This window comes from Macrosteles quadrilineatus, unplaced genomic scaffold, assembly GCF_028750875.1.
Source record: "Macrosteles quadrilineatus isolate MER2022 unplaced genomic scaffold, UCM_ALF_1.0 Scaffold_3__2_contigs__length_128488019, whole genome shotgun sequence".
Lineage (NCBI taxonomy): Eukaryota > Metazoa > Arthropoda > Insecta > Hemiptera > Cicadellidae > Macrosteles > Macrosteles quadrilineatus.
The window spans coordinates 106145323-106166742 of record NW_026542596.1 but is presented as its reverse complement, the minus strand read 5'-3'; the positions used below and the strand labels follow the sequence as shown (position 1 = coordinate 106166742).

Here is a 21420-nt window from a genome sequence, read left to right as displayed (position 1 = left end):
AGCGACTGACATCACACACATACAGCGACTAGTGAGAGCGACACAAACGGGAACTTGATCAGTTCCAAGATGTCACATAGACATAGTACTGGATAGTTAAGTTTGCACACAATTTGCAGCACAGCGAAAACAATAACATATTCATTTTGCGAGCTTCAAACTTGTTGGAGTCGGTGCATAAAGTGAATGAAGGGAGATGAATGGTGAATATCACTATTCGTTTCCAGTTCTTAAGAAGCATGAATCACGATTCGTGCTGTACATGCGTATGTCTATCGGCTCATGTTAAACTTCTGTAACTTAACCTCCTTGAATTGAATTGCTCAATGAACTATCAAAATTTATCAAAATTAGTCTATCTATATCTATAACTATAACTGGTTTCTGATCATTCAAAACATATTCAACCCCACCCGAGACCCCAGTATTTGAGACAAGCTTAATTTCAAACTCCTTAGCTAACCTAAATTACTTTGAATTAAATCTAAATTAATTATCAAAAGTAGGGTCCTGTTACAATGGTCAGACAGCATAATAGATAATGTAGCCTATATATGGAAATGACCTCCACACAGGGACTTGAGCAGACTGACTTATATCAGCAATCTGGCTTAATAAAGGACTTTAACAAAGCAGTTTCCCGCTCTGCTCTTAAGCGCTCGAAAAACAAACAAGATTGTTCAAAAGTTAATCGCTATGCTCCCAACAGCTGTTTGTGTGCGCGTTACTACTTGATTGTATGGATTTGATTTTGTCGCTCTAAATCGCGCCGCTCCGCTCCCAATCGCTGTATGTGTGTTTCTAACCCCTATGGATCAACTGGAGACAGAGTGTTTTTTTTTCTCTATGTAGAGTGTGTATTTTTTTTACTGTTTATTTTGAGTTATTATTGAACTCCATTAAAACAAATTAAAACAATCCATAGTGCTTGAAATGGAATTGTAACAAAAGAGTACACGACACTGTAAAATTTATCCTCAAAAGAGATCAATATTTAGTTACCATCAGAGAACTCAAGCGTAACCATACTACTCAGCAAAACAAGGGATGTGCAGTATGAGAGAGTCAACTGTATATGGCTGCCATAAGGAGCCGAACCCCAGCCGTCACGCTATCGATCGAGCCACAGACTCACTTAATAAAATTACTGAAGAGTATTACATTCATTAGTCGGTATTACTTTCTCAAGACTCAAATTTTACCTTTTTTAAAAAAGTTTAAAATAAACTTAATACTGATTTAAAAATAGGATTATGTTACCTGTACTACTATAGTTTGATTCTATGAATCCTGGACGCAAAAATTAATAAAATATAATTAGAAAAGAATATAACAGTTTTCAATCAAAAGTATTTAAAATACATAAAAATGCATTAAATATTACTATATTAACAAATAACTTATATCGTTTTCAATTAAGCTGTGTGTACAAGTGCTGTACTTAGATCATTTTGTTTCATCCTCCAGACAAAAGTGACGAATGTGACCAATGCAAGGAGATCTTGGAAGAGTTGGAGAACATTGACGATGATTGTGATCGTCACGGAATCACCTTCGTCAAAACACAGGTTCCACTTGTTTACATACTTGTAGTTCAATATAAATATTTGTTATTAATAGTAGCCTACTACGGATTAATGATAAACTTCATAGTTTGATTTTATGTTTAAATTTGCAAGGGGTAAGATAGTCCTTCCTATGCAGGGTCCCTGTGTCCCCAATAGGGCCCCCTGGGTCCCCTGTTTAATTTGTGACTTTTCATAATGTTTGACAACAACGTGTATTTTTCCATTACCCCTATGCCTCTGATGCTTTTTGAAAATTTATAGATGAAATAATAATGTCACTGTATAATATATTCATTTTTGTAATTAATATTTCTTTTAAAGCTTATATATTTTAGACCTTTTAGAATTAAGAAATCAATATGAGCTATACAAAATAATTCAGACTCAAATGAGGCTTTTTTTCTGTTGTTGATAAAACTTTAATTTCAACAGGACTTTAAGGTGGCCATGGATTTTGGTGTGAGTGATTTTCCATCGCTAGTCTATTTTGAACATCAAGTGCCAAACGTGTTTGAAGGTAAATACACTTCATTATATTGAATTTTAGCCTCCTGATCACAGTTAAATACTAAATAATGGTGTAAATACCTGCATTCATGTGATCAATTTGTTGCTAATTTAGCAACAAATTGATCACATGAATGCAGGTATTTACACCATTATTTAGTAAATACACTTCATATTTTAATGCAGAGCCTCATTATTAACTCTTTAGAAGTAAAAGAAATAGCTCGTGTTGTGAGGTATGCATAGTTTTGTAACACTATGTACATGTACAATAAAAAAATTCAGTCAAATACATTTTATTTCAAATATTTTTATCTTAACCCATGCATTCTAACTTAACAACATTTTTTCAGCAACATTCTCCTTCAATTTATCTACAGCATAGGTTTCAGTTAAAACATTTAAATGCATACTGGTTTTATAATTGCATAGTCTTAAGTTTTGATTTAAAATGTAATGTAAAAACTAGAAATATCCAATCATTTTGATTAGGTACTCAATGTGATCTTGATAAACTGTTTGTTTAGAATAACTAACAGTATGTTAAGTAAAAAAGTTAAAAGGCGTTAGTGACATTTGACTTATCAAAATGTTGATTCATCGAAGGTTTGGTTTATCAAAGATGTACTGTATCTCTGAACTATAGGTATCCTGACCGAGGAGGAGGAAGTGTTGCAATGGTTGATAACTCAGAGGACCGAGGACAGAATTGAACTGATAACAAGAGTAATGCTGGAGGAGATGGTGGAGGGAACTCAGTACCTGGCTGTGTACTTCTGTGAGTTGCACTGGTGTTAAATATGACATAAACATTGTATAGTCAATGTAATCAACTAGATATTGAAGGAATTTTTTTACACTAATGTATGTTAGTGTAAAATTATAACTTAAGTTTTGACAGTAAAATCCAGGGTGTTTAGAACACCCTAAAAATTAAAAAAAACTTACTTAAACATTCAACCTACTTCCAAACCACCTCTAGAAAATAACAGAGGAAATACATTTCAAGATTGAAACACAAAAATGGTCGTCAAAAATTCCTTAGTTGGAAAAATCTTTAATTTGATCAAAAGTATTAGAAATTGTATTTCTCATTACACAATACAGATGCAATAGAATTAGGGCCTTTTCCACAATCAATACTACTTCAAAGCAAAACTAACCATCTAATTTGAGGGTAAAACCCAACCACTCAAAGACCTGATCAATGAATTCATCAAATATTTAAACCAAATAAAAAATGGTTCACAAATAATTAAATTTCCATTGAAAGTTGATCGTTATTTTCATAAGGCACACACTGAAGCAATCAATTTTAACTTGCTTTTATTTTTCAGACAAGCTCAACTGCCACATCTGTGATGAGATTCTAGAAGGGCTGGAGAAAATTGACGATGAGTGTGACGTGTTCGGTATCCACATGGTGAAGATACAGGATCCGCAACTCGCCAAGCGATACTCCATCAAAACATTCCCCGCCATGGTGTACTTCCGCAACGGAAACCCCCTGCTCTTTGAAGGTACTTCAGATTATGTTTTACCTTAAATAATGTTCTATGTTTTATTTGATTAAAAAAATAAGCGAACTGGAAGATTTGATTGAGGAGAATTGCTATCTGATGTCAGTTACGTTGATAAATGTGAATTCAAGTTATTTTTAAGATGTGAAGATTAGGAACAAAATCTGTATAACTCTCGTGGAATGAATTTTACCATTTGAGCTCTAATGGGCGATATATCACAGATGTTTTATTGTTGTTAGTGCGGTTTACAGTTAGGCCTAAGCAATGTCTGACCATACAACACCATTGATCAAGGCTCCGAATCCCATCTCGGTCAAGTGTTGTGTAACTGAGTAGCTGAACTGTCTGTAGCTCAGTGGGAGAGACATATATATATATGAAATAAATTATATATTGCTCACGTGAAATTACTTAATACCGTTGACCTAGAGGTCAAAGGGTTTTCAATAAAGTGTTTTCGGTCGGTGAGTCTATGAGGGGAAAGTAATGAGAGGTAAAGTAGCATGGGTTATGGCACTAGGAGATTGCTGAGAGTACACTGTATTTAAGGTGACCTCCAAAATGAAGAGTCTGTGCTGGAGTGGCTGGTAGACGATGACAACAGAGAACTAGCAGACGAGATAGAACAGGTCAACAACAGAATGCTGGAACGTCTTCTTGACCAGTCTCTCTATCTCGCTGTATTTTTCTGTAAGTGTTCTGTTATTGCTTTCCTCATTTATATCTTCTAAAATACAAAACTCAGGTGTCTTAAAAGATTTGAAGAGTTTTCTCGTTATGGGAGGAATTGTAGAACTCCTCCATCACTAAAAGGTTAAAACAGTTTTCAGATGTTTTCAATCAAGAAGAATTTGTATTTATTTAATGCCTGAATTTTATCATAGGTACCCAAATAGTCACAAGATTACTTCAATAGTAATTTAAAAAGTCTAGAATAAGCAGGAAAACCATATAGAAATTGTATTATTGTAATAACAGATAAACATTACAAATATGTTATGCCTAAATTTTACAGACAAAAAATAAGCTCAATAAGAAAAAAAAACAATACATTGCAATAACAATTTAAATTCCCTCCCTCGAGTTAATTTGGCCAAGTGCTGCAAGTAGGCCTACCCTAAATTACTGATAGACTTCTGTATTCCTTTGAAGTTGAGTTTGTTACCGTGTGTATAATCTAAGCTTCCCAAGATCCATTATCAACCTTAACATTGAAATCACCACAGCTATTATAAATAAAATGTACTTGTGACATGCTGGGGACTAAATCATAACAATGGTTTTTTTTCTAGATGATGAAGATTGTCCTGAATGTGATGAGATTCTGGAAGAACTGGAAATGATTGATGATGAGGCAGATCTGTATGGTGAGTTGATTTTGTTTTAAATTTGAATAAGTACTAGGGCAATCACGGCACTGGCTGAATACCACGTTAGAGTATTTGCCAACAAGTCGTCATTTCCACTTGTGAAAGATTTATTCCAAAGAAAGTACTCAAATTAATATAAAGGAAAATTTATCACTCATTATACTGATAGTTTACTGCTTGGTATTGGGTAAAAAAAACAATTAAGGTTAAAATTGTACAAACATATTATCTGCATCCTTTGATTCAACTAATTGATAAGGACTTATCCACTACAAAACTCCTATTAGAATACCTTGAAATTCACTTAAAATTAAAAAAAATTTCTTAGTAGACACTCCCTTTACACATGGGGTAGTAATGCACATCCCTCATCCTTACTGGTTATCACCCCTCCGCACCCTTTACTTGAACCTAGTTATCCCCACAGGTATGGAAAATATTGGTGTTTTAAGTTGGACATGACAATCTGTCATTGTATATTGTATACAATTTATTTATTGACAATGTTTTCCCTCCAGGTATTGACATGGTGAAAATCTCAGATCCAGAAGCATCTGCTAGATACAATATCATCCACACGCCTTCACTGATCTACTTCCGCAAGAGAGTTCCTCTAGCTTATGATGGTAATTTGTTTTAAACATTGAAACTATTGATTTTAAACACTTAATTAAATACTTTACTGAAGATGAGTATTTAAATTTGCTGCATTTATGATCATGAACTGTTGAAATGTAAACTGTTCAAATAATGACTATTATTTTTTCCCACCATAAATTCAGAATTAAAATGTTTTTTGTTCAAATGAATTGTTTAGCTTATATTATGTTTACGAGGGTGTAACTGTAAAAAAAGGACCATGTGGTCCTATTTTTCAATTCAATAAAATAGTATATTACGTTACTAGTCTAGAAAATAGGTGGTTACCGGACAAGTGTGGTTGTTCCTTTTTATTTCCTGTCCGTATGGGATAATCATGCAAGTACAGTAACATTTTGTGACGTACAGTAATTTTTGCCATTACTAATCCTAAACTAACCTAACAATAAAACAACTGTCAAAACCGTTAAAATGTTCCCACTGATGGGCCTAACAATCACTTTACTCATAACTTATCTGAGAGATTATGTTATGGTTTGAAATCACTCACTGCCATTAGAATATTAGAAATAAGTTTAATGTGTAAAGTTGTATGGGCTAAACATGATTTGTAAGTTTAATACCATTAATGTAAACAAGTGTGTTTAGGCCTATCAATGTCAATTAAATGTTTACTTTGTCTTTCCGTAATTAAATGTTTGTATTCGTTTATTTATTGTGTGCGTGTGACATCGATGTCTTCATTTTTGTAACCCTGACGATGCCGTATTTACGGCAAAACATGTAGGTTGTTAACCTCAATCAACATTTGGATTACTTGACGAGGTATTGTGCCATTATTATAGTCAAGTGTGTTGTTTAAGATTAAGTTTTTTTTATAGGAATTTTGACCCTATTATACAATCAATTCTGTGCAACAATATAATAACTTCTTATTTCATTTGTAAAGTTTGTTATGTTGATAATTATTTATGTTTATGAAATATCTGAGGTGTTGCCTCAGTTGCGCGTGTGACGTCACCCGCCGACCATTGTGGTTTTGCTCTCAATTCACACAGCTGCCATCTGTCAAATTCTTTGTTATTGTTGTTTGTTTTTCATTTATTTATTTTCACAGAACTTACAAAAAAACAAACGACAATAACAAAGAATTTGACAGGTGGCAGCTGTGTGAATTAAAAACAGCACCGGCCGGGTCGGCGGGTGACATCATACACGCCTTGTTATGTACCGTCATAGCCACCTCTAATACAAGGCTGCGGCGAGACACAAGTGGCAACACCGCAGTTTGCCATTCTGAAACAGCTGTTGCACTAATTTATAATGGAACGTATGAGCAATGTTTAATAGCCATCCTGGTGCGACGTTGCCACACATCAACACCGCGGCCTTTAATTACAGGTGGCAATGTTATGAGTAATGTTCATGTTTACTAGTTTGTTATTCCTGTGAATATGAATGATTCAAATGAATATGACTAAATCCATGCGTGGAATATCCATTCAACCAGTGTAGTGTGTGGATCTCATTCATTCATTCAATTCATACTAGCAGCAAATCCCGGCTTTGCCGGGTAAAAATATACAATGTATAGTTAGTGGTTATAAAATTAATCTTTTCTGTTTTCATAGATGTACACATACCTTGGTACTATTAAATCTAGAAATATGTTAAAAATATATTCTTTGTAGCACACATTTCCTTAAATTGCAACTAAAATATTAACACAAATTAAATTACCCGGCTGATCATAATGTAAACAAATATGTTCTTCATAAGGATAACATGGGAACTTTAAAAGCCACTGGGGCAGAGCCAAAGGGATTTTTTCAAAAATCTAAGGTCATTCTGCAAATCTACACGTATAGACGAACATTTTTTATATAATATGTGGGGTTAAATTTTAGAACAAAAAAGCCTTATTGTTTACGGTACCTACCAAGTTTCATGTAGTGTATCAGTAATTTTTATATAGATATAGATTGATTACCATTTATGTGAAATGGTGTAAATAATTTTTTTTTATAGAATCTACAAGCAATATTCTAGATTTAGTTATATCACTCCCTGTAACCACTATCTTATGTTAGTGGACAAAGAATTGCATAGAAAAAGGTTGCGTGACATAATTTGAGTTTTTATTACTTTAATGGTGGTGATTGATTAAGCCGTTTGTTAATATTTTTGTTGAATTATTTATTCATTCATGGTTCTGCTTTATGATAAGGGTTCTACAAAACGAACCATTTTTGCCAGATGAAACCAGGTTTTTCATAGTTTGTCCTTTTAGAAATTGTATCTAAAATTGTTTCCACAATTTCACAAGAGGGTCAAAAGCAACCAGATTTCGAATTTTTTGTTTTACATTTACAATTTTTATTATTTTGCTCCTAGGATTTATGCTTACAATGAAGGAACCTGTAATTATTCCAATTCATAGAAAACAATGCTGGAAAAGATGTCAGTAGTTTTGTCTAACGTTGAGATTGATCGATAATCTTCTTAATTGACATACATTTTAATACTTATACATTACCTAAAGTATTTTAGTTTTGTGATAGATTATTTCTTTGGTGTTAATCTCTATTATTTAATTTTAGGTGATTTACTGGACGAAGAAAAGCTTTTAGCCTGGTTGACATCACAGGAGATATTTGAACTAAAAAATGAAATTGAAGAAGTTAATAGAAAAATGCTTGATAAGCTGCTAGATGAGAATGAGTTCCTGGCAGTTTACTTCTGTAAGTTATTCAATATTATTGTTTTTTTTGTTTAATTTTATATTTTATATACAGCTATTTCAGTTTCAATATGTGTGTTTTTGCACCTTTAGAAATTAGTAAAAGCGTAGTGATTGTATATTATCTAGCTTAGTCAATTTCATATAGTTCAATAGTATGTGTAGTCTGGTCAAATCCAGGAATTTTGAATCTTGAATCCTAAAAAAGCCTAACCTCGAATCTTCGAATCTCGAGTCCCAAAAATAGTTACAAGTGGATGGGCTTATAGTAATTAAAAAGCAAGAATGGAATAGGAACAATTTTACATTTTTAACCAGTTAACCACCACGACGACAATAACCTCTATGGTTAGTTAATGTCACAGTACTGTACAGTAGAACCCCGGTTAACCGAAATAAAGGGGGAAGAGCCATTTCGAAAAAACCAATTTTTCGGTTAACCCGTCAAATGCTAAAATAACCAATATATAACCACGGTGTGTAGGAAAAATGAATTTAAAACAATGTCTATATAATACAGTGTTTTATTTCAGCTACAAAAATGTTCTAATGGGTCAGAACATAGTCAAAACTATAGAGAAAATGGCCTCTCTGTTTACATATTACTTATTGTACTTATATTTTAGCCCTGTATTAATTTATAGAACCGTTTCGGATAACCCGGGTTTCGGTTAACCCGGTTTTGGTTAACTGGGGTTCTACTGTATATTACAACCTCAATAACCTCTATGGTTAGTTAATGTCACAGTACTGTATATTACGACCTCAATAACCTCTATGGTTAGGCAATGTCACAGTATATGACTTATAATTCTATTAGTGTTGCTAGCCACACAAGGAAGCGTATGCTCATTTGAACTTTTCCACCACCATCACTTTGTTATCTTGTATAGTTACATAAAAAACTGCTGTTACATTGAATTAATTGGGTATTATCTAGCTTAGTCAATTTCAAATAGTTCAATAGTATGTGTAGATTTTTTTAGTGTGGCTAGCAGGAAGCGCATGCACATTTGAACTCTTCTGCCACCACCATCACTTTTGTTATCTTGTACAGTCAACTAAAAAAATTGCTGTTACATTTAATTATTTACGTCACTAATTCTATAAATAAGGTTGATGGAATTACAATCCCATTTATTTAATACACTCATTTTCTGCAAGATGGAACCATGTCACATCACTATCATGGTAGACTGATTAGGCTGATGTTTTCAAACACATAGCAGAATGCAGTTGGCCATTTACAGAGCAGTAATGGGATTGGTTACTGACCAACTGCAATGAGACCGAAAAGGCAGTCTACTATAATAGTGATGTGACATAGTTCTACTCTAAAGACCATAACAGTGCTATTTAATGTCAATAACACATTAAACTGTGGTCCAGATGAAGTTGACAATGATGAGAGTATGGATGTGTTGGAACGGTTGGAGAAGATCGACAGTGAGACAGACAACATGGATGTGACGATAGTCAAGATGGGCGACCCTCGCTATGCCCGCAAGTGGGGCGTCACCAAACTTCCCTCGGTCGTCTATTTCCGCAACCGATTCCCCAGCATCTACAGAGGTACTGTAACGCCTCTACCACAATCAATGGATATTTAGGTCACCTCAATTAAAATATATTTATTTAAAAAGACTCTTGTGAGTACAAAAGAAGTGCCTGGTACATTGGTTAGCTTGTAGGACTTCAGGCTAGGGGTCCGGGTTCCATAAATCCAATTATCAATGGCTTGTAGTGGTGTTGTAATACAATGGTTTGGAGCCCTCTTAATATTTTGGTCCATAAATCCAGAAGACCAAAATGGTAATTCCTTTAGGTAATTAAGGAGAACTTCAGAAATCTCCCTCCACACAAAGCCATTTGTTTTAAAATCAGTATAACAGGTTTAACTATATAAGTCAGTTACTCAAAAAGATTAGAAGTTGTCTGACTTAAGTATTCTCTTTGCATGTTAAACATTTTCAATTTTTAAGATTTTATAAAACAATTTTCAACATTTCCTTTATGCATACTCAGTTGTTCATTGAGTAAAGAGAAAACAACGAGGCCTACATTACAGTTTAGCACTTGCGCTTGCTGATGGTCACTTAATCCTCAATCTCAAAGATATGACCAATTTTTGGTATTTTCTTTTACTTACTTTCAGTTCTAACTCCTTAGACAATCGCTCTTATTTTATTACAACTTTGTCTCTGTACAGCAAAAAACAAAAAACAAAACTGTAAACCAATATGCAACATTTAGGAATTTTTGTAGACAAAACTATTAACCTTAAAAGCGTAAATATATTTTTTAGGTTTTGGATTGCAGTTCCACCGTGTCCCTTCCCAAATTGAGCCATAGACACTCTGAACTCTGAAATTACACTATTCATTTTCCAACAACGTTTACTATTTTTCAGGTGGGTTTGAGAACGAGCTGGATGTGCTAGAGTGGTTGCGCAAGAATCGCTACAGACAACCTGAGCTGAATCTCTTCATGTACGCTTTGATCGCCATTACTCTCGCCTTCGTCATGTACACCGTCTTCCTCATCTACGGCTTCCAACAGCCGCCAAAGGTCGCGTGAGCTCAACTCGGCTCCTCACGGAGCTAACTTCCAACTGTTTGAATCTCATCGCAGTCGTGTTGCGATTGTTATCGGAAACATAGTTTTTAAAATAAATTTTCCATTTTTGAAAGCAAAATTGACAAGTGAATTACTAAATTGACTTGGTGTTCTTAAAATTTGATGAAACTTTTTAACAAGTTAAACAGTGTTTTGGTTGGAGTTTTAACGACATTTTTCACACCGATCGGTGACACGTGTTAGCGTTGTTTACATTTCATTGCCGAGGGCCCGTGACATAGTCACAACCTGTTCCAGCCCTGGGACCAATTACGGAGAAGAGGCCTTGATCACGTTAGATGTAATTAGGTATATTTGCCGGTGAAACTACTTTCCTTATTTTTGTAAAATAAGGGAATCGTAAGTTTGAACGTGTAAACTCCCCGTTAATAGTTGTTGATTCCTATTGTTTTGTAAATAATACGATATTGTTTTTTAATATTAAGTTGTTTATTTGTCTTAAGCCATGCGTTGTTTAATGTATAGTTTGAAGTGGGATGTTATATACTGTTTGTGCCTTTAGTGGTGTAAATCTAGTCCTCATTCAAGAAACATTAGTTAAGTTCCAAGTTTTTGTTGGTTACCAAATTAATCAGCCATTTATCATGAATTAATCTTTATTTCTATTTAGTTAGAGGTTTTTATCCGTCTGTTTTATCAACCAGGTAAAAAGATTCTAATTGAGCACTTTACTAATTAATTTTATACATTAACATGTTGAACATGTCTTCTTTTCCATGCAATGGCCTTCATAAACCCCGTTCAAATTCAATGACAATTATTATATCTCACATTTCATTACCGGTAACTTATTAATTTACTCACACTACACACCAACCTCCAGGAAAGTTTATTGTGCTTGTATTCAATTGTAACAGTGATAAAAGCAAACAAAATCTCTTAGTAAAATTAGCTTTTTCCATTGTTAAATTAACACACCGTGATGCAACCACCCCAACCACAAACTAATTTAGCATTGACTGATATCATTGCACAAAGAAGCACAACTTTAAATTTGTTATAAAAGTTGTTTTGTTCCACTATCGTTTTTCATAACTAAGTTACTAAATTTAAAAAACAATCTTCTTATGCATTTAATTTTATTCAACAACTGTCTAGTTTTAAAATACACCTCCGTGGTTGAACCATTGGCTGTATGTACTCTTTTTGAATAGATTACAATCATCCAATTAAAAGATATAAACCCAAACCCACTTTACGACAAAAATAAAAGACTGAACAAAATGGCTATTAAATTACAATTAACAAAAATGAGCAACATTTTCAATGATTATTTATTATTTAAACAATTATTTTGTTATAAATATGCCCCCTGTTTCAAGATTGAATCCCCTAACTCAATTGTCAGTCTCATCTCAAGGTTTATCTACAGTCAATGGGTTAATTTTTCCAAAGCGTTTTATAAGTTTGTGGCCTTAAACTTTGCTACTCGTTGTAGTTTTTTTTTTTCACAATCTGTAAATATTAGTGTAATTCTGTGTACAAATGAACAGAACATTTGTAAATAAAATGTATAAATAAACGTCTGTTTATTTAATGGTTTGCTTGGTTTTAATATTAAAAGAACCTACCCGAATTGATTCATTGTGCCTGTGGCCTGTGCAGTGCAGGGTTGCCACCTTACGTTAGGGAAAAATAGGGACATTGCCTCCCTCCCCCCCGGATTAACATAGGATCATATTACGGGCATAGGGAACCAAAATCGGGACTGTCCCGGCAGAATCGGGACCGGTGGCAACCCTGGTGTGCAGTGGCACTTCTAGGACCTTGTCAAGAGGGTGGGGGGCTAACAGGGGTGCTCCACACAAAAAGGAGCGTCTCTCCCCCAGAAAATTTGCTATTTTGAAAGCTTAAGCCATTTGGCGACTTTTTAAAGCCATTTTAATGTCTAGAACTGTGTCCAAAAACCTCACGTTTTTAATACAAAATGTACATAGTTAAATTTATATTTTAGGGTCCAATGGGGTGGGGGGTGGGGCTTAAGCCCCTATAGCCCTCTTGGAACCGCCACTGTGCCTGTGTACTATCCTTGCAAAAACAGATGGTATTATTTTTACATTGTTTTTTTGATTTTATATAAGCGCTCCACTAGAAGCGTAGCTCAATATGTTACATTTCAACTTATTTTAAACCACCATTTTACTTGTAAATTTACAAGATAAAGGATCAAGATGCCAGGTGTTACCAATATGTGAAACCTATGAATTGTAAAAGTTTTGTTAATGTTCGTGTTTCTATCATAAGGTGAAAATATAGGTTTTTATTGTTTATCAAGAGTAGTAGGTAGATTATGAAATCTCACTTTGTGGTAAGAAATTATAGTGTTTGCAATATCTGTACAACATCCGTATAGTTTGACCAGGTAGCAAGAGGATTGTAGTTCTTATTGTAAAATATATTTTGATAATGGTTAAATTCTTTCCCCCCTCAAATTCTATAATTTTTCTGCTAAAGCCGCAGGGCACACTCAACCTAAAAACCAATTTTTAAAATTTCAAACACTGTTAATGACTAATTTCATATATATGTATGACCATTGATTAATCTTTATGTTTCTGTTTTAATATTGTTAAAATGAGTAAATAAATAGTGATGGAAATGTTGTACTGAAATTGACTATTCTTATTTTGACTTTGATAATAATTGACAATTTAATAAACACAGCTGCAGACTTAAAATAAACTTATAGTAGTAATATTTTTGGGGAACTTGGAATAAAGTTTGTTAACCATAGAAACAAAGTTGATATAAATAACCCAACATTTTTGGATCCAGTTAACAAGTAAATTTAAGTCATGGCTGATGCAAGTGTAACTGCTTTGCCCGAATATCCACAAGGGGTGGATAGGCTCTCTGATGTAAACCTGTCAGATACTCCAATAACTAATGCAGTTAGCAGTGAAAGTTCCGTCTCTTGTAGAATATGCTTCAAGTTCAACGCAGGAACTGATTTAATATCTTCTCCATGTCACTGTAAAGGTATTTTATTGATGTAAATTACAAATAAAGTCCCTTAGTTGCCATTAGCTGTATAGGCTACTAATTAACAGCTGTGTCTAAGGAATATGTCGGTCTTAGTCACTAACAAGACTAAAAGATCGCGTCACTCATCCTACACTCATCTCCATTCATACTTTGCTTAAAATACCTATTTCATTGAAAAGTATTAAAGTGCCATGTAGTTACATCGCACACCGCTGCAGGCGAGGAGCACAGGAGCCGTATGCTACCAGCAGACGCTGCAGCGGCGTGCGCCGTAACTACACGGCACTCCTAGCTGTGGGTGCCGGAACATATGCTAACTACAGCACTGCCGCCAGTCTATATTTATTCTATTTGTCTATGAGGAAAAAAAATGAGGAAAATAATTGTGAACTGTTTTATACAGGGTGAGTTTTTAATGAGTCCCCCCCCCCCTACTTTTTTATACATTTCTTAAGATATCAACTCGGAATCACATCAGATCATTGTAGAGTAGCAAGTACTTCATTTTGACTGGGTTTAAATTTTTGGCCGCCATCTTGGATTCGCCATATTTGATACAAAGTTATTTTTTCAAACGTAAAGGTAGGGTTGTGACCCACCGTCTCATACAAGACTTTTACGCTGAATACGAAAAACGATGCTGCAATCCGTTTAAAAAAATGTTGATCCATTCTAAAGTAATGAGAACTTTATATAACTTTATTTTTAGTCCATTTTAACATTGTGCATTTACAAACTAAGGCCATAATCTCAAAATAGTGCTAGATAAAGATAAGTGGACACCACCATTCATTGTTGACCTATTTTCACTCGGTTATGACGGATGTATTTTTTCAGCCGCCATCTTGGATCCGCCATTTTGAAATGTGATAAACTATTTTATCCATTTTTGTTATCAAGCTTTCTTGATAAAATATTACAATTATTTTTATTTAAAATGTCAATATTTCAAAAATCAAATATGACAATGAAAAACGGATTGCGGCATTGAATTCAGCATAAAAAAGTAGTTCAAAATGATGGGTCACAACACCACCTTCATATTTAAAATAATTTATCACATTTCAAAATGGCGGATCCAAGATGGCGGCAGAAAAAAATACATCCGTCATAACCGAGTGAAAATAGGTCAACAATGAATGGTGGTGTCCACTTATCTTTATCTAGCACTATTTTGAGATTATGGCCTTAGTTTGTAAATGCACAATGTTATAATGGACTAAAATAAAGTTATAAAAAGTTTTCATAACTTTAGAATGGATCAACATTTTTTAAAGCGGATTGCAGCATCGTATTCAGCGTAAAAGTCTTGTTTGAAACGGTGGGTCACGACCCTACCTTTACATTTGAAAAAATAACATTGTATCCAAGATGGCGGCTAAACATTTAAACCCATTCAAAATTAAGTACTTGCTACTCTACAATGATCTTACGTGGTTCGGAGTTGATATCTTAAGAAATGTATAAAAAAGTAGGGGGTGGGGAACTCATTTAAAACTCACCCTGTATAAAACAGTTCACAATTATTTTCCTCATAATTTTTTTACTTTTGAACAGCCGCCATTTTGAAATGACTTGATGAAACTTTACCATTTTCAACCCAGGCCGAGATAATGTATTCAAGCACTTGCGCGCCAAATTTAATGAAAATCGGTTCAGGCATTCGGTCGTTATAGCCAATTCATGGGGACCCAACATCCTCTTACGGCCGCCATTTTGATGACGTCATTACGGACGACCGAGGTCCTTAAAAATTGGGGTCTGGGCGGTTTTAGGTTCAGAAACTTGTATACTGTAACCACCTAAAATTGCAGCCTCTCCGCCAGAACTGAAATATTCTGCCACTATATGCAGCTATACGCACTAATGCAAACTCCAAGGATTTAATCATTCATATTTTGATGAACCTAAAAATAAAAATAGGTAATTCTAAAATAAGTTTTTAGGTGGACACAAAAATAGCATTAAGTAGTAAAACTAATATCAGATTTGTAATGACATTTTCAAACCCTACTTGTGTACTGTCCGATATCATCAACTTCCACTGCTGAGCTGACTACCATTAATTGGTTCGATCAGTGGTTTACTACTAATACTACTTTATGTTTAATATATCAGCCTTTGAGTCTTAAAGGGTTAAGTATCGTACCCCCTATAATTTACAACTAGTATTAGAATTGGGTATACAGTTACTTTTCACCACCCTTATGGCATTTTTATTTATATCAGCCAACACTATACTCTTGAAGAATTTTCCAACATTTATAAAGGGATAGGCCTATTTTACTATTGAGTTGAGTATATACACGTCAAACTGTTGTTATACAGATATAGATGATGTTGATCAACTTTGCTTGACAAGACAAGGTCTTAATATGAACACTTTTTCATTTACATTTTTCACTTCTTACCTAAAACAGAAGATTGTTGCTCAGTCATTCTGCATTAGTAAAAAATTTCAATTACAAAAGAATTATTTTATCAAATAAGATTCTATGAAAACTGTTTTAAAACTCACTTACAGGCAAAAACAAAAAGTAAAAAAACATTGGTTAAGATATTATTCAATTCCTCATGAAATTTACAGTGAGGTTGGTGTGTCACCTTATAGGCACTAAAATATCATGCATCTTCATCTTAGTTGTATATTATACAATAAAATAAATGTTTTGTAACACGCCCTGTTGGTAAGCTATTTTTTACTGATCAACAACAATGATTTACTATGTTTCTATTCGAGCAGGTACGTTGGGCTGGGTACATGTTACATGTTTAGAAGAGTGGTTGACAGGGTCAGTCCGAGATTCTTGTGAACTTTGTTCCTTCCCCTTCACTGTTGTAAGGATACCCAAATACGGATATTTTGAATCCCTCAGAATATTCCTTACTACTCGGATCAGTATACTGCGACTCCTACGAGACTTGTTCTTCCTGGCAGTGTCACTGATTAACACCTGCATTCTCATGTATATGTGGCTTGCTTATATACTCAACGATTTAGTTGTTATAATGGAAGGAAATACTGATGATCGTGAGTATATATATCTCCTACCACTCATTTGTTATTTAATCACCTTCACTAAGACTGTATGTGTTTTGAGATGAATGGGACTGCAGGGTATTATGAGTGTAGAATGGAAGGAGATGATCTATGTAGCTTCATTGCTGGCTAAGATCAGCTGTTTCTTAAGCCAGAGTTCAATTTCTGTATTTTAAGACTTGGTAAAGGATAGCTCTATGGATTCACCTGTCGACATTCTAACTTTTAGGTAGGTACAACCATATACAAATAGAATAAATAGACTGTCAAAGGAAGGTTCCGTGATGTGCCGCTCGGTGTTCGATTCGCTGCCATCGTTGGTTCCTTGCCGTATGCTACCAGCAGACGCTGCAGCGGTGTGCGCCGTAACTACACGGCAATCCTAGCGGTGGACGCCAGATTTTGTGCGAACCGCAGCATAGCTGACCGTCTATATTCATTCTATTTGTCTATGGTATAACCAACAACCATCTACCTACCATATTGCTACCATCTTATAGTCTCATTTATATTGCAAACCGGATGGTGCTATTAGTTTTGGTAATTTAATTAATTACAGTATTAGCCAAAATAAACAGTACTGAAACTGAATCAGCTGTAGTTGCCTTCTCGATCAGCTGATTCAATAGGTGATTGTTGCCACGGCTTTGCGTTCATTACTTCTTTCTTATTTGAGGTTAGTTTTTGTTAACATGGTGCTAACAACTTTAGAAAAAACTTTTATCGTAGAGCATTATTTTCGCTCATACGGAATTGGACGTGCGGGTGGTCCAAGCTTGTCACACACTGCTTTACGTTTTCAGGAACATTTCCACAAAAACCCGCCTAGTAATGCTGTGATTCTTAGTGTCGTCGAAAAATTTCGAAGAACTGGTAGTGTTTTGACACAGCGAAAGGGCTTTTTCAGGTCTCCCAGTTACTGTCTGTACAAATGAAAACCACGGAAGAGTGTTGCAGCAAGTGTTACAGTCACCGAAAAGAAGTCTAATGCGAGCTTCTCTTAAACTGAATATTAGCAATACGTCAATGAGAAGAATGTTCAAAAATATTGGTGGTTTTCCCTACAGGATACAAACTGGACAACCATTGGATCGTATAAACAAACTAGCCAGAGTTCAGTACTGTGCTTCAATGTTAGCAATATACTATGAAGAACCTGATTTTCTGAGTGATGTATGGTTTACAGATGAATGTCATGTGCACCTTAATGGTTACATAAACAAGCAGACAACACGTTTCCTTGGATTTGAACGTCCTGACATTGTTGTAGAGAGGCCACAGCATAGTAAACGTGTAACCATTTGGTGCGCTGTGTCAGGGAGGGGTATAGTGGGACCATACTTTTTTGAAGGCAATAATGGAGAGACTGTTACTGTGAATAGGGATCGATATAGGGCCATTCTTGATCGTTTTGTGAGTGACCTCAGGAGATTTTGTCGTGCACGAAACCTGCCGTTAGGTTCACAGTGGTTCCAGCAGGATGGCGCAACCAGTCACACTGCCGTTAACAACATTGCTTTCCTCCGACAAACCTTTGGCAACCGTCTCATCTCCCTTAGAACAAACTTTCCTTACCCAGCCCACTCCCCCGATCTTACAACACCGGATGCTTACGTGTGGGGAATGTTGAAAGAAAACATCTCCCGTGAGGACCCACCATCTACCATCGTTCAACTCAAAGAAAAAATAACCATGTGTATTAGGAGAATGGAACAACCCCTATTCATAAAAATGGTGCAAAACCTACAAGAACGGTACGAGTGTTGCCTCAAACTGAACGGGGCTCATATTGAACATGTTATTACCCGTGTTTAGCCGATTTTGCTTCCTTTGACTTATATGTATTGTTAAAATTTATACATAAAATAAAAGTATTACCATTAAAAGTATTTCAGTACTGTTTATTTTGGCTAATACTGTATTTCAACTATGAGAAGTATTTTTCATGCTAGTTCATTTATAAAAATTGTAATCAAAACAAAAGGGAGTAGGGGAATGTTTTGGGTACATACTTATCAAAACAATTATTTTGAAGCATGCAAATTTTGATTGATAAACAACAGACTATCAAATTTTGATAAAAAAGATTTACTTGCAATCAATAATGTATTTGTTATCTGTCCAAAACCAATTCAACGATTATGCAATTCTGATTCCTCTGTTGTTCAATACTCTATCGATCTCTTATACAATAGTGCCATAATACTAACCAGCCATGTTTTTGAGTAAGACAACTGACTGAGGGCACTGGTATAAATATTAGAGCACTCGGTTCAAATCTTGCTCTTCAGACTATTATTGCTTTTGTGTTCAAATCAATGCTTTTTAGATACACGGGGTATCAGGGGTAGGGTGGTATCAGGATCATGTACATATGGCTCAGAGTCCATACCTAAGCTGAAAGTTCAACATTATTGATAATAAACAAAACTAGCTCTCTTACAAAGGAAGAACTGTCACCGTATCGGTGAATTTCCTCAATTTTCAAAAGACATACGTAATTTAATGAATAGGTAAAGACTAAAATGTTAACCAATTAACACATTATGATTTTTTACCAGGGCAAATACCAGAAGGAAGTCTTAAATACTTGACCACTCCATTACGCATGTTTGCCTTCTCTTTTACGTTCACCTTATGCTTGGGATTTGTATGTTTAAACACATTTGATGACTTCCGCAGGATATTCTACTTCTACTTCCTGCCATGGTATCATTGGAGGAGATCATCTGTTGAAGTTAAATTAATTGTTGATCTCCACAAAAAAAACTTATAATTTCATGTTTATTAAAAATTAACATTTAATGTGTGTTTCAATGTTACCTAATAATAATGAAATTGACGCAGAATTCCATAAGGGCCAAGATTTTTGGTAGATCAAAATAAGTACTATAGTAATGTTTAGATCTCAATAAATAAGCATTCATCTCTTTATCGTCACATAATGTAAATAAAAAATATAGTAGCTATTAAGCAGGTGAAGGTTTTTAAAAACCAAAAAACAGCCCCGGAACATCATAAGGTTATGTCATTAAAGTCTTAAACATTTTGTTGTTAACGTGACTTATCTAATTCCAAATAATTAATCTAATCTATAGGCCCTATATCTAAGAATTGGTTTTTCCTTTCTTTATGGGAGTTAAATTTGGTTTTTCTTTTCCAAGTTCGTTTGGCTCTTCTACCCGACCGGTTTTCATAATTTTGCTCTTAAATTAAAGGTATACACGCACAGATTTGCCACAAAGCATCATCATTTGTTTATCTACTAACTACTTAACTAAAAAACATAAATTTATTTTTTTTAGAATTCCCACCTCAATTAATAATGTATTTTACCAGTTTTGATTACATTATCCTATTATGTATGTTTTGGTCTAAGAACCTTCAGTGAAATACCAGCTTCATATGAGCTATTGATTATTAAGATTCAGACACAGGGGCAAGACAGTCCCACACGAGCTTTGAAATAAATTTATATGAGTTAAGTGCTATTAAGGTAGCTTGACTATCAGTGTAGATATTCATTTTGTTTTATCTCTAATCTCTTTACTAAGATTTTCTTGAGCACAAATCAAGATAGCGGTGATCTCCGCTTGAAAAACTGTCAAGTGAACTCCCATGGAAAGGCTGACGCCATTACCTTCTCTTTTGCAAAGCACAGATGCACCAGTATGCCCCCTTGTTTATATTAACTGCTTGTTTTAAATTACAGTCATCTTGTCTCCAGAATGGTTATTGTAAAATAATTAACTAACTAAATTAATAGAGTTAATACTTTTTCAATATTTGAGCTTAAAAGCTTTTTGTTTCAATACCTCAAGCTGTTTCAATTTGGCGACCATTTACAGTCTTTAATGCCAAATTTCATGAAAACCGTAAAAATTAACAAATTTGTTTTTAAGATCATAAATAGGAGAGTTTAAATCCAAATCAAATGAGACCTTATTTGATAAAATCTGATGACAAACAACCGAGTTCTCAGTTTTTTTCTACATTCGATTACGCAACATTATAGAACTGCCATACTGATGCTCTGTAAAATAACAAATAATAAACAGTAGTTCTATAAATTGTGTAACCGAATGTAGAAAGAAAACTGAGAACTCAGTTGTTTATCGTACAATTTTAACAGATAAGGATATGATTTGGATTTAAATTCCTCTGTCTTTTTGATCTTAAAAACCTTTTTTAGCGAATTTCCCTATAGGGAAGTAGCTATTACCGTAGGTGGCACGGTAAGACCTAGACCCGGGACCGATTTACTTTTTCATTTTGATATCCCCAGAGGCCAAAAACACCATTCGTTCAAATTTGTATATATGTATATATATATATATATATATATATATATATAGACTTATATATATATATATATATACGTCCGTGAACGCGATAACTTGAGTAATTTTTGTCCGATTTTGATGAAATTTGGTTTAAAGGTGTAAAGCGG

General features: G+C 34.4%; 2 protein-coding genes across 11 annotated transcripts in view; both read left to right on the top strand.

Moving 5' to 3' along the window:
- The window catches only part of LOC128989922 (uncharacterized), a 147024-nt gene extending 134537 nt beyond the window's left edge, over positions 1 to 12487 (top strand). For all 9 annotated transcript variants that reach the window (XM_054412065.1, XM_054412061.1, XM_054412059.1 and 6 more), the window contains 10 exons: positions 1468 to 1568; positions 2001 to 2085; positions 2722 to 2853; positions 3413 to 3595; positions 4148 to 4288; positions 4891 to 4965; positions 5487 to 5594; positions 8169 to 8309; positions 9698 to 9880; positions 10719 to 12487. In XM_054412065.1, coding sequence (XP_054268040.1) covers positions 1468 to 1568; positions 2001 to 2085; positions 2722 to 2853; positions 3413 to 3595; positions 4148 to 4288; positions 4891 to 4965; positions 5487 to 5594; positions 8169 to 8309; positions 9698 to 9880; positions 10719 to 10885 — 1316 coding nt within the window. In that variant the 3' untranslated portion in view covers positions 10886 to 12487. The remainder of the gene's footprint in view (positions 1 to 1467; positions 1569 to 2000; positions 2086 to 2721; positions 2854 to 3412; positions 3596 to 4147; positions 4289 to 4890; positions 4966 to 5486; positions 5595 to 8168; positions 8310 to 9697; positions 9881 to 10718) is intronic.
- A 1123-nt stretch (positions 12488 to 13610) lies between these two features.
- LOC128990509 (E3 ubiquitin-protein ligase MARCHF3-like) lies at positions 13611 to 19775 on the top strand. 2 transcript variants are annotated; one of them, XM_054412885.1, is made up of 3 exons: positions 13611 to 13924; positions 16674 to 16961; positions 19653 to 19775. In XM_054412885.1, the coding sequence occupies exons 1-3, from the start codon at positions 13741 to 13743 to the stop codon at positions 19715 to 19717; spliced, it is 537 nt and encodes a 178-aa protein (XP_054268860.1). In that variant the 5' UTR covers positions 13611 to 13740; the 3' UTR covers positions 19718 to 19775. The 2 variants fall into 2 exon arrangements, with proteins under 2 accessions (XP_054268860.1, XP_054268859.1); XM_054412884.1 differs by having other exon boundaries at positions 19532 to 19775.
- Positions 19776 to 21420: the final 1645 nt, after the last annotated feature.